Source organism: Vulpes vulpes, chromosome 2 (assembly GCF_048418805.1).
Source record: "Vulpes vulpes isolate BD-2025 chromosome 2, VulVul3, whole genome shotgun sequence".
NCBI classification, from domain to species: domain Eukaryota; kingdom Metazoa; phylum Chordata; class Mammalia; order Carnivora; family Canidae; genus Vulpes; species Vulpes vulpes.
This window is the reverse complement of record NC_132781.1, coordinates 711547-724850: the sequence shown is the minus strand read 5'-3', so window position 1 is coordinate 724850 and position 13304 is coordinate 711547. Positions and strand designations below refer to the sequence as shown.

Here is a 13304-nt window from a genome sequence, read left to right as displayed (position 1 = left end):
GGCGCCTGCTCCCACCACAGGCCCCCTGACTCTTGAGACGCCGCCGTGGGGCCGACGGCCAGCCCATGGTGTGCAGGGTCCCGGGGCCGCCCCGTTCGGGGACTCCTGGTCTGCTCTAGAATCCACACGAGGAGAAGCACTGGGCGGAGGGACGTCTCTCTCCCTGCAGCACCTGGCATGCAAGCCCAGTCCCGCCTGCGCACCCCTGTGGTGGACGCAGGGGTGGTCAGCGCCCGCCCGCCCGGTGCCTGCCGTCTGACAAGACCCGACATGAGCACACTCACCCGGTGCTGCCTTCCAACGGGGAGACGTGCAGCTACTTGCCGTGGTGTTCGAAAGGAATGCTATTCTGAGGTGGGGGGAAAAGAGAGCTGTTGGTAAGGGCTCTGCTGGCACGAGCACGGAGGCCTTCCTCACCTCACTTCAGCCAGGCCCACCACTGGCCGCGCCGCCTCACAGGGGACCCCAGGAACCTGGCGAGTGGCCCCCGGGCGAAGGCAGCCACTGCTGCTCCTCTGGGTCGCTCGGCTGACGAGGCCAACAAGGGGCCAGGCACAGCCTCCTCACTCCTCCGGCAGTGAGCCAACCTGACATCCAGCCCCGCCAGGACGCACGAACTGGCCACGAGGAAGACGGAAGGGCTGCAGGTCTTGTTTCGGGAGCATGAAAACCAACCAACCGAAAGGAGTAACTGGCTCAGAGACCGGGACGCATCCTACTAACAGCACTGGACCCAGGAGGCCTTTTCTTCTCAGAGAGAAAAACCCGCAGAAAGGTTCACTGACCGGATGTTCTCTGGGCTCCGTGCTGCCCTGCTTGAGAAGCCGGACTCACACTCCGGGTCGGTAGTGAGGGCACTGTGCTCTAGCACGAACCACCCTCGAGAAGGGAGTCGGGCAGAGGAGCGGCCACCCTCCTGGAAGTCGGAGTGCGCCACGGCGGGGGGCTCAGGACAAAGGACACAGGTGTCAACGGCCCCTCCCCGTGGCCAGCTGGAGAGTCAGCAGGGTCCTCCCACAGGCGGGCTGGCGGCTCGAGCACCTTCCTGCTGAAGATCAACTACTTCCTTGGACTTGCTACCTCTGCATAGGACACAGCCTCTCCTCAGCGTGCACAAAGAACTGAGACAGAAACAGCAGCCACGGGGGAAGCTGGCGGAACATGGCCTCAGCCCCAGGGGGGACAGGGCCACCCTTGCTTTACAGAAGCATCACCGGTCTACCTTCACCCCACTGTCTTTGGGGGAAATGTGAATAGAACCTGAAGAATCGTAGAAGCTGGGGCAACTGCCCTTGCTCTGGAACTTCTAAACCAACAAGGCAGACATGGGGGTCAGCCTCTTGCTGTCCTGCAGGGTGCCTGTCACCCCTCGGAAGGCAGGAGCCTCTCGCAGAGTCCCCTAAGGAAGGGCGCTGGCGGGTGATCAGGAAACCCCAGAGAAGGACATCCATGGGACAGGGCTGCATCGAGGACACACCTCCAGGAACTAACTGTGTCCTCAACGTGAAGATCCTAAGAAACCCTCTAGGGTGACCAGTGCTCCTTTCAGGGGGAGGGGGAAACCGCAAATCACATCTCTGGAGACTCCTTCCTCCTGTCCAGCCCCGCGGCTTCTTCACAAGCAAAGACAAAAGAACAAGCGCGCGGGACTCCCAGTGGCAAGCTGGTCCCAGCCAGGACCTCATGGCAAGGCTCCTGGGGCGTGTGGGCTGAGGCTGGACACGCCGCAGAGGAGGAGCTGGGCTCAGCCCAGGGGTCGCAGGCTCTCCAATCCTTTCCTTTCCCTCAGGGGTCCCAAACCCTTCAGGCACTTTCTTTTCTCACAAAGAGAGTTTGCTCCTTCCTTAATCTCTGCTGGCGGAGGCCCAGGCTGTGGGTCCAGAGTCCAGACAGAGCCCGGGGCGTCCACAGACCCAGAGCAGGCCGCAAGCTTGTACTCTCGGCCACGCGTGGGCACACATCGCCCAGGACCGCTTCCTGGCTGCTGATTCATGGATTCCGGGGCCTGTGGGAAGAAGCCTGGAGCCCTCTCTGTGTCCCGCGGGAAGGAGGAGGGGTGTGGGGCTGGGAGCCACAGTGGGCCCAATCTCATAACCCTGGCCAGACTCCCCAGGCCCCACAACTCAAACTATCTGCACCCTAAGTCTCTCTGGGAGAAACTTATACAGAAACAACCCATTTCTGGCAGAACTACTGGTAAACTGGACGCGTTTATAGTGAAACTATCCACTTCACTTGATTAAAAGCAAAGGTCAGGACACAGACCAAGCAGACACCGCAGAACTGGGGTTCCAAGAAGTTCTCACAGACCCCGCGCTCCCCTAGCCAAGGTGCTCGACCCACCAATCCACCAATAAGCTACACCGAGCCCCAAGCGCGTGCCCACAGCACAGCCCAGTGCTAACCCAGCCACGAGAGGCCTGAGAACAGCCCAGCACTCTAGCGCCTTCCTCAACCAGTGCCTGCCACCCAGCAGACACCACAGGGCACAGGCACCCGGAGGACCCCAGCAGAGACAGGAACAACGACCTGCTCAGGTGGGTGCTCTATCCCCTGACCCCACCGCCACTTGCACAAGAGGACCCTGAAAGGTACCCGAGGAAGAAAGTCCATGTGCGTGCGAAGAGCTCATCTGTGGAGGGCACGTGAGTGAATGCACAAGAGCCACGGCACCAAAGCCACAGAGGGAAGAGCAGGATGTGAGCGGAGGGGCCTCACGCGGCCCAGCCATTTCCCTGAGAACACCTGCCTTGTCAGAAGACAAGCAGACAGGGACTTCCGAAGACGGGAACCCTCCCTCGCGGCACACTGCCTGGCGCCAGGCTCCAACAGGCTCGTCCACACCACCTTACAGGGGCCGCCAGCAGTCCCCCCACGGGCTGTGTGTGCCCATGACAAACACGTGGTGTGAGATGTGGCGTTTCCAGTCTGCATGGCAAGGCAGCCCAGAGTCCAGGGCTGGTTCAGGGATGGAGCTGGGGCTGCAAGGAAGGCAGCAGAAGAGAAAAAGCCCCATCACCTGTACCCGCGGCTGGGGAGACAAGCCCTCGTCCGCCTTGGGCTCCCAACCCAGGGGCTGCACGGCAGCAAGAGGCAGTGTCCCTCTCCAGTTAAAACTCAGACATGGAGGAGGAAGGAAAGAAGCAAGCTCGTCAGCACCCACATCCCACTCGGCTTGGCGCCCTAAGAGCAGCCCCGACACAGAGAGGCCCGAGGCCTGCAGCAGCCCGACCTCAGCGAGCCCAGAGCGCGTACCCATGCGGTGCGCGTACCTGTGAGGTGGACATGCGGGAGGTGTCTTGCCGGCCCGTGAGATCAGAGGACGAGATGTTGACAGGAGCGCCGCGGTGCAGCCGCATACTCACTTTCCGCTCTCTTTCCACACCGGACACGGGCCGAGGAGAGGTGTTAGCTGGAGGGGGAGACAGGGGCGAGGGTGAGGGCTTGGGGCAGCCCCATACCCGGTGTGAGGGGGCCTCTCCTCAGCATCCATGAGCAGAGGGGTGGGTGCTGCTGCACCCTGGCCGGCTTGCACCCCGATTCTGAGCTCAGCAGTGGTGGGCAGAGCACACGGAACACTCAGGGATGCCAGCGTGTTGGCTCCAGGCGGGCCTTCCTGGGAGCAAAGCACCAGGTACTGAGAGCCTCTGAGGGAGCACTCGGAATCACGAGAAAGAGAAACAACGGTGACAGGGCCTTCCAAGTCCTGTGCAAGAGACGTCCCCGGGCCGGCCAATCCTCAGAAACCAGAGTCTACGGGAACCACAAGCACACAGCCTCGCCCACAAGGTGCGCCCACCTGGACCCGTGTGGGGCCCCTGCAGCTCAGCCAGAGCAGCCAACATACAAACCAGAAACCCCCAAGTGCCTGCTGAGGAGACGTGGTGCTCGCCCACTCACCAGTGTGTGAGGTAGGGGTGAGGGGGGTGGGAGGAGCCACTTCCTGGGTGCCCCGCAGGCGGCCAGAGGCCGTGGAGGGGAGGCCACGGGCGGCTGGGTTGCGGGAGTGCCTCAGCCGCTCCTCTCGGTCCCGGCGCTCCCGCTCAGCATCATCAGCGGCCCGGCTGGCTCCCTGCGAAGGAAACAGGGTAAGACCAGACTGAACGGGGTTTGGTGGAAACAGGCTGTCCCCTGCGACTCCAGAACACACCAGGCGCACTTGGACCTGCTGCTAGAGAAGCCATCCGCAGCAACACAGCCGGCCGGGATGAGGCGGCTCTCCCTCTAGGACAGCAGCCTGCCCCTAGACCCTGTGAGCGCACGCACGAGGTGTCCCTGACACCGAACTCCAAACACGGATGGGAAATGGGTGGCCTCTCCCCACTGAGCATCCACACTGGGGTGAGAAATTGCAGGAGGTCAGGTCAGCGGCGGGCCCGATGTGCTGGTGTCCATGGGATCCCAGAGGCACGCGGAAGCAGTGGCGTCTGGTGGGCAGCGGGCCCAGCCAGAGCCCAGACTGCCAGCCCCAGGGCACATGTTGGGCCAGCGCCCATGTGACAAGAATGCAGGCAGCCAGGTCTGTCCTGGAAGGCCCGCACAGTGGCCACCACTTCACTGGCTGCGCTCCCAGCACAAACAGCTAGTTATACTCAGTGAATGACGAACCAGAGTAGGGGGTGCAAAACCCGCCATGTTGTAACAAACAGCGCTGTAATGCAGTCTGCAAAGGGCAGCCCACAGGCCAACTCCAGCCACCAGTTTCTGTAAATGAAGTTTTTCAGCTGCAGCCACACCCACCTACAACACACAGCGCCTGTGGCAGCTTCCCAGTGGCAGCGCAGAGCTCAGTGCTTGGACCACCAGGCACACACCGCCAAGCGGACATGACTCATTCTCCGGCCCTTCCCAGAGAAGGGTAGCCAGCCCCGCTGGGAGGGGGATGATGCCAGAAGATGGCCCAGACTCTGGGCAATGTGGGGTGGTGCATCCTGAGCCAGCCCACCGTGGGGCACCCATCTCCCCTGTGGGGCATCACCTCTGCACGTGCCAAGGCCACAGAACCAGTCTGTCTGTCTTATGCCCTCCAAAGGGGAGGTTCTGCTCCTCTGTCAGATCTTGTTACCTTGGAAAGGTTCCAATTTCTGTTTTAAGTTCATAACTAAGGAGAACAAATTTGTAACAAAAGATGAAGTTACAAAAAACCCTGAAACTTTCTGGCAACAGTGTCTGAAAATTAATTAATTAGGTTCATAAGAGATTCAGGGTGGGTGGGCAGATTTAGAGAAGAAAAACATCAGAGCTCAAGTTCTACACACAGTCACACGCAAACACCTGTGCCCATTTGATAAGCCAGGTACCAAAGTCAGTGACAGTCTAGCACCTCTCCAGGCACCCACCCGCTCGCTCACCTGCACAGCTGCGTCGGAAGGAGGAGGGGCAAGAGGTGACCGCACCTTGCTGAAGCCCTTGGCCATACCCTCCCGCACAACACGCTCTCTGGACCCGTGCCTCAACATCACAGGCAGTCACAACCACGGTGCTCTTAGCCACGTGGACGGTGATAATAGAAGGACCTTCCAATTAAAGATTTATCACTCAAGTAACAGCCTTGGCTCTGGGCAGACTTGCACCTGCGAGACATCCTCTGCTGGCTCCAGGGGGCCCCGCACCGACCAGGTGCCGCCTCTGCTCTCCCGATGGGTAACTTGCTTCTCAGAACCTCCCGCCCATGGTGGACCCCACCTAGGCCACAGCCCTCACAGGTAGGCTCGGCTCCCCCAATGCAGCGCATGTGCCTTCTAAAGCCTGCACCTCGTCCAGCAGAGGCCTCTGGCTGACCGGCTGTTTCCCCTTCCATACCATGATGTAAACAAGCTGGTGGCACACTTACAAATTTGAGCATGTTCCAGTCGAACACGTAGTCATAGGAGAAGCCCTGGCGGTGGAAAAGATTCCTGAAGAGCTGCCTCAGGTAGGAGTAGTCGGGCTTGTCGTCAAAACGCAAGGAACGGCAGAAATTCAGGTATGTGGCAAACTCAGCTGTAAAATAAGAGACTCAGTGCTAACTAGCAATACCTGACCGCCTGGCCACTGACATTACTGCCAACATCCGTGGTCGCACACTTAAGACGGGAGACGCGGCATCACAAACACTGGTCACGTTGGGAGGAACCTTCGTTTAAGGAAACCCAGCACTACAGAGCACAGCTTACTTTCAGCTGGGGCATTTCTCCACAAGAACAAAGGGAAACTCCCTGGGTCATGGCCCCGGAAGGTAAATGAGCGCTGGGGACAGAAGGCTGCCGCCAGCTCAAGGACAGGCCACTGACCCCACTCTTCACTGTCTGGGAGTTGGCCTCAGGGGGCGTGCCTTGTTTTGGCTCCCAGTGCCCTCCCTGACCCTGGAGACCACGGGCTGGCCCGGCGCCTGCACTCGAGGACACGCACAGGGGTAGCTTTTACACAGCACTTCAATGGGGGTGGACATCTTCTTCTCACTGATGCGTTCATACTTCTGCCTTTTGGTGGCTGCCTTCAGCCCCTGCCAGGGCAGAGAGCCCAGATTGAAGTACATGAGCACATAGCCCAGTGACTCCAGGTCATCTCTTCGAGATTGTTCTGGAAAAAGATGGGAAACAGGTCAAGGACAGCATGTGTGTGCCTGCAGCCACAGTGCCGAGAGCCCAGACACACTCTTACTGTGAAAATGAACTTTTGAAACCACAGAAAAATATTCTTGGATTCTTTGTTTCACCAGCAGCTGTCCCTGACGTGCCCTTAGGAAACTGTGACACCCTTGGATGAGTGACCCCAACGTTACAAGGACTGTCAAAAAGCCCAAACCATCATTCACCTGCCCCCACCACACCTCACAGAGGGTTTTCCAGAGTCTGGAGAACCAGCCTTTGCCACAAAGCACTGATGACAGCCTCTATGCCAAACATGCTGACCACTCCCAGGGTTCCCCCGGGGGGCTGCCCCTTCCCTGAGCCAAGAGATGGACATGCCCAAGGCATCCTAGTGAGCAGGGGCACAGGAGACCCCACCACCCACGGGCTCACCGATTCCAAGATGCGTGTTGATGGAGGCGTACCGCGCCGTCCCAGTGAGGTTTTTGTTCTCGCGGTAGGGGATGTGCTGGTGGGTCCTGGCATCCCGGTACTTCTTGGCCAGCCCAAAGTCGATGATGTACACCAAGTTGCCCTTCTTCCCCAGCCCCATGAGAAAGTTATCTGGCTTCACGTCTCGGTGGATGAAGTTCTTTGAATGAATGTATTCGATGCGACTAATCTGTAGGTGGGGAAGTAATGACAAGATCGAATCCCAGCAGCAGCCTCGGGAAAGGCACCTGCTTGGCAGAGTGAGGGCCGTGCCCTCAGCTGCATGTCTTGCAGCCCTCGGCCAGAGCTGAGTAACTCAACAACCAGGGAAGGATGCTGACTGGACCACCTTTAGTACCCCAACCAGGCCCGGGCTTTTTCCCTCCTTGGCTCTCAGGGGGCTGGACCCACGGCAGCCTGATGGGACCACCACTCCCAGACACGCATCTACACTAGCAGTCCTTCCTGCAGGGTCCCACCAGGAAGCACACACAGGATCCTGAGGGAACTGGAGCCATGTGGGGTGGTCTCCAAGCCCAGCCCGCACGCATGATCCTGCACCAAAGATTAATGTTCTCACTCAGTCCCTGGGCACTAACAGGCATAAGACAAGGACAAGAGCCCCTGAACGAGCTGCCAGATTTCTGAGTCACAGCAAGCACATGTCAGGAGCCCAGCTTCCCTGTCACCTCAGAAAAATGGATTCTTACCATCTGGTCAGCAAGCAGCAGGACAGTTTTGAGGCTGAACTTCCTCGAGCAGAAGTTGAAGAGATCCTCCAGGCTCGGCCCCAACAGCTCCATCACCATGACATTGTAGTCTCCCTCTGCACCACACCACCGGATGGTGGGGATGCCCACTGCAAGAGAGACCCGCCATGCCTGTGCTTGCACGCTGGCACACACCCCACGAGACACACACCATGAGGCCAAGACCAGGCCGGCAGCGGCTAGAAGTGACACCAAGGAATGAATGGAAGGCCAGTGGCGGGTGGGGGGAGGGGGGAAGTGAGCAGACCAAGAAGGGCTCCTCTGAAAAAAGCTGAGTCCCCATCTGCCCCGCCCCGCGTCTCCCGCCCTCGGATTATCCGAATCTGGGACCAACACAGGCTCCCTGTGGTTAACCAAAGTCCACACTCTGTTCAGGTTTCCTTGGTTCCCGTCACACCCTCTCTCCGCCCGGAACGTCACATTTCCCCGGACGCCTCTGGGCCATGCTGGCTCTCCCATCCTTGGTTTCAGGTGGCCCAGCAGTTCTGGGGGTGCTGGGACCCTCCCTCCATCGGGACACGTCTCACGCTGGGCGATGGGTTTGGGGAGGAAGACCACAGAGCTGAAGGCTTCTCATCGTGTCACTCAGGGGTCCCTGCTCATCACCGAGGATGGGCCGTGACCCCTGGCTGGGGTGTGTTCATTGTCCTCAGGGCATGTGACTGTTCTCTTTGGGAAGACCATGCGGGCCCGTATGGGCTGGGGTCCTGCTCCGCTTTTTGAGGGCAGAGCATCTACATACAGTACTCAGATTTGATCTTCCCTCCCGTCTACTCATTCAATCACTATTTGGTGGGATGTGGGCCTGTGGGTATCCACCTTCTACTCTCATCTGTACTAAGTCCCCCGTCACTGTTGTGAACACTGAGGGCTGGGGCCCTTGACCAAAACTAAGTTTTTAGTTCAGCTTTCTATTAAGTTGTGATACCAACTAGGCAACTCCCTTTCACTTTGAAAATTAATTACTTAAAAACGTGTTACATGTTTCATGAGAACAAATTAAAAAAATAGCTAAGTTACACAGCAGAATGAAGCAAAGGTCTTTAGCCCACCACCTACCCAGACCCAGGTCATTCCTCATAACTATGCCTACCGTTACACACCTCTCTCCACTCACTCCTGTACTCCCATCGCTCACTCCTGTATGACCCATCCAGGACTTTATCATTCCCTTGCTTTTAATAAAGAAGGATGCCTGTTTAACATTCAGCCGTTAGAAAGGATGAAGTCTTGTCATTTTAGACAACATGGATGGACTAGAGAATATCATGCAAAGTAAAATAAGTCAAAGAAAAAAAAATACCATAGGATTCCATTTCTATGTAGAATCTAATGGACAAAACAGGCAAATAAGAAACATTCATAAATACAGAGTAAAGTGGTAGAGTTGCCAGAGAGGATGGAACAAAATAGGTGAAGGGTATTAAAAGGTACAATCTCTCAAGTTATAAAATAAGTCCAAAAGAAAAAGAACAAAATAAAAAGGTCACTAGGATGAAAAGTACAGTACACAGGGAATACAGTCAATAATACTATCGGGACACGGTGACCACATCCACCATAGTGAGCACCGTGTAATATAGAGGCCTGTCAAGTCACTATGTTATACACCAGAAACTAATATAATGGAATTTTATATTTCTAATTGTTTTTCTGCCTTTTAAAAAATATTTTATTTATTTATTCATGAGAGAGGCAGAGACACAGAGGGAGAAGCAGGCTCCCTGCAGGGAGCCCGATGTGGGACTCGATCCCAGGACCCCAGGGTCACATCCTGAGCCGAAGGCAGACGCTCAACCACTGAGCCCCCCAGGTGCCCCCTACATTGCTTTTTAAGAAGTATGCCTGCTGTATAGTCTTCCCTTTGGAGAACAGATCATAATTCATCTATTCTTTGGAATAGATGTTTTGGACTATCTGGGTTTGCTTCATTACAGACGGTGCTACTAAATACACCCTTATTCATGTCCCCGGATAAAATTCTTCTACACCAAATTCTTGTTCACATCCTGTTTCCCGAGGCACATGCCTACAAACACAGAGCACAAGTTGTCTGACTCTGCAAGATAATGTCACCTTGTTTCCTAAGACGGAGAGCCCACTCCACACACCCACCAGCAGTGAGCTGGTGGAGGCAGATCGCTGACTCTTCATCAAAATGCAGTGGGTGTGAGAGAATGTGTCAATGAACTCTCAATTTGGATCTTTCTTCCATATACTTATTGGCCACACGCTGTTCTTCTTTGAAATGTCTACCTATGTCTTTTGCAATTTCTGTATCAGGTAGTCTTTTGCCTATTTATAGCCGTTCTTCAAAAATTCTGGGTTCTGGGGCTCCTGGGTGGCTCAGTCAGTTAAACATCTGCCTTCACCTCAGGTCATGATCTCAGGATCCTGGGATCAAGTCCTGTGTCAGGCTCCCTGCTCAGAGGGGAGTTGGCTCCTCCTTCTGCCCCTCCCCCTACTTGTGCGAGTGTGCAAGCACACTGTCTCTCAAATACATAAATAAAATTTAAAAAAAATTCTTGGTACTAAACCATTGTTGCTTTTATGTCAGGCATATTTTTTCTTTTGGAGCTTTTTGATGAGAAATTCTAACAAAGATGAACATATCGATCTTTTCCATTATGAGTAATGTGTTTGGTATAAGAAACCCTGAGTCAGAAGCAGATACTATTATTAAGTTACTCTACATCAACCAAGATGGAGTAATGGGGGCCTAACTTGCCCTGACACCCACAAAAACAAGAAGACTGAACATAACTCAGAACATGTGGAAAAATGGTTTCTAAAACACTGAACATGAGACAATGAACAACACCCAGGCCTGAAAGACGGGACACAAGCTGCGTGGGCCATAGGCTGCCCCCTTCCTGCCTCAACTGTCAGCAGAAATGCAAAAACTGAACAGACAAAAATAACTTGACTTCATCCCATAACTAGGCAGAGAAAGAACCTGAGGAACAGAATAAAATACCAAGCAGGTGAGCAAGTAAAATTCACAACGTCTGCCGTCCAAAGATTACCAGGTATGCAAAGAAGTGGAAAACATCCACACTGAGAACAATCAATTGAAACTGGTTCAGATGTTAGAATTAGCAGAGAAGCACAATAAGAGTTATGATAGGAAAAAAAAAAAAAAAAAAAAAAGAGTTATGATAGGGATCCCTGGGTGGCTAGCAGTTTGGTGCCTGCCTTCCACCCAGGGCGTGATCCTGGAGCCCTGGGATTGAATCCCACATTGGGTTCCCTGAATGGGGCCTGCTTTTCCCTCTGCTTCTCTCTCTGTGTGTGTCTCTCATAAATAAATAAATAAAAATCTTAAAAAAAAAAGTTATTATAGAGGTGTCTGTGTGGCTCAGTCAGTTAAATGTCTGACTCTTGATCTTAAGGTCATGGGATTGAGCCCTGTGTTAGGCTCTGTGCTTTGCAAGGAGTCTGCTTGAGATTCTCCCCCCCCCCATCTCTCCCTTTGTGTGCTCTCTAAAAATAAATAAATAAATATTTTAAAAGTTATTATATATTCTAATTATATTCCATGTCAAAAAAGGTACAAAGGGGTGGCATGGAAAATTTATACAAGACTCAAATCTGGGACACCTGGGTGGCTCAGTGACTGAGCATCTGCCTTCAGCTCGGGTTGTGACCCCGGGGTTCCAGGATTGAGTCCCACATCGGGCTCCCCACAGGGAGCCTGCGAGCCTGCTTCTCCCTCTGCCTGTTGTCTCTGCCTCTCTGTGTCCCTCATGAATAAATAAAATCTTAAAAAAAAAGGTCTCAAATCCAACTTTTATAGATGAGAACTAGTGTCTGAGATTAGATGGTGCAAAAGAAAAGCCGCATGACTCGAAGGCATAGCAACAGATACTACTGGAAAAGCAGCAAGAACAGCTTCAAGCCACCTAATACTTATATCACTGGAGCACTCAGGAAAGAGGGAGGAGAGGGCCGGAGATGTTGGAAGTAGCTGGATGAAGACAACAAACCCAGAGATGTAAGCTAGGCCGACCCTACACACAAGGGCCACAAAGAACATCACACAAATGTCCACACTTGCTAATAAAATCACTCACAACTAGTGATAAAGAGAGCATCTTGGGGATCCCTGGGTGGCGCAGCAGTTTGGCGCCTGCCTTTGGCCCAGGGCGCGATCCTGGAGACCCGGGATCGAATCCCACGTCGGGCTCCCGGTGCATGGAGCCTGCTTCTCCCTCGGCCTGTGTCTCTGCCTCTCTCTCTCTCTCTCTCTCTCTCTCTGTGACCATCATAAATAAATAAAAATTTAAAAAAAAAAAAAAAATTAAAAAAAAAAAAAAAAAAAAAAAGAGAGAGCATCTTGAAAGCAACCAGTGGGAAAAAAACCACATTATATAGAGGACAAAGACCAGGATGGCTGCAGACTCGTCAGAAACGAGGCATCTAAAAGAACACAGTGGGGCAACATGTTTCAAGTACCGAGGACAAAAAACCTCCAAAAACCAAGATGAATGAACAGATTTTCAGATATAAAAAAGCTGGAGAATCCATCAGCAGCAGACCTGCACTGCTACATATGGGAACGGTCACCCTTCAGGCAGAAGGCAAGCAATGCCAGGCAGAAGTGTGGGCCCACACAAAAGGATGGAAAGCACTGGAAATAACAGAAGTTTACATATAAGATTTATAAATCTTTTTTTTTTATATAAAGATTTTATTTATTTATTCATGAGAAACACAGAGAGGCAGAGACACAGGCAGAGGGAGAAGCAGGCTCCGTGTGGGGAGCCCACGAGACTCAATCCTGGGACTCCAGGATCACACCCCGGGCCAAAGGCAGGAGGAGCTCAACCACTGAGCCACCCAGGTGTCCCTCACATCTAAGATTTTTAAAAATTACTTAAATCCCTTTAAGAGAAATGCCTATTTGGGACACCTGGGTGGCTCAGTGGTTGAGCATATGTCTGCCTTCTGGGTTCTGGGATCAAGTCCCGCATTGGGCTCCCTGTGAGGAGCCTGCTTCTCCCTCTGCTCCTCCTCCCCCTGCTCGTGCTCTTGCAAATCAATAAAAAAAATTTTTTTTTTAATTTTTATTTATTTATGATAGTCACAGAGAGAGAGAGAGAGGCAGAGACACAGGCGGAGGGAGAAGCAGGCTCCATGCACCGGGAGCCTGATGTGGGATTCGATCCCGGGTCTCCAGGATCGCGCCGTGGGCCAAAGGCAGGCGCCAAACTGCTGCGCCACCCAGGGATCCCCAAAAAATTTTTTTTAAAAAGGTTTATTTATTTATTCATGAGAGACACAGAGAGAGGCTGAGATATAGGCAGAGGGACAAGCAGGCTCCTTGCAGGAGCCCGATGCAGGACTAGATCCTGGATCCCAGGATCACGCCCTGAGCCAAAGGCACCCACCCAACTGCTGAGCCATCCAGGCGTCCCCAATAAGTAAAATCTTAAAAAACAAAAGAGGGATCCCTGGGTGGCGCAGCGGTTTGGCGCCTGCCTTTGGCCCA

The 13304-nt window shown here is 54.0% G+C and overlaps 1 protein-coding gene across 4 annotated transcripts in view; it reads right to left on the bottom strand.

The window, feature by feature from the left end:
- The window catches only part of CSNK1D (casein kinase 1 delta), a 39711-nt gene that overhangs the window by 11201 nt on the left and 15206 nt on the right, over positions 1–13304 (bottom strand). For 3 of the 4 annotated variants that reach the window (XR_011999209.1, XM_072745590.1, XM_072745587.1), the window contains exons 3-8: positions 7754–7902; positions 7005–7233; positions 6391–6561; positions 5834–5982; positions 3901–4072; positions 3273–3412 (exon numbers count right to left, since the gene is read on the bottom strand). Coding sequence is in view for 3 of the 4 variants with exons in the window: in XM_072745590.1 (XP_072601691.1) it covers positions 3273–3412; positions 3901–4072; positions 5834–5982; positions 6391–6561; positions 7005–7233; positions 7754–7902 (1010 nt within the window). In the remaining variant the exon portion in view is untranslated. Of the gene's footprint in view, positions 1–284; positions 350–3272; positions 3413–3900; positions 4073–5833; positions 5983–6390; positions 6562–7004; positions 7234–7753; positions 7903–13304 lie in introns of all 4 variants that reach the window. The other variant, XM_072745594.1, reaches the window with a different exon arrangement.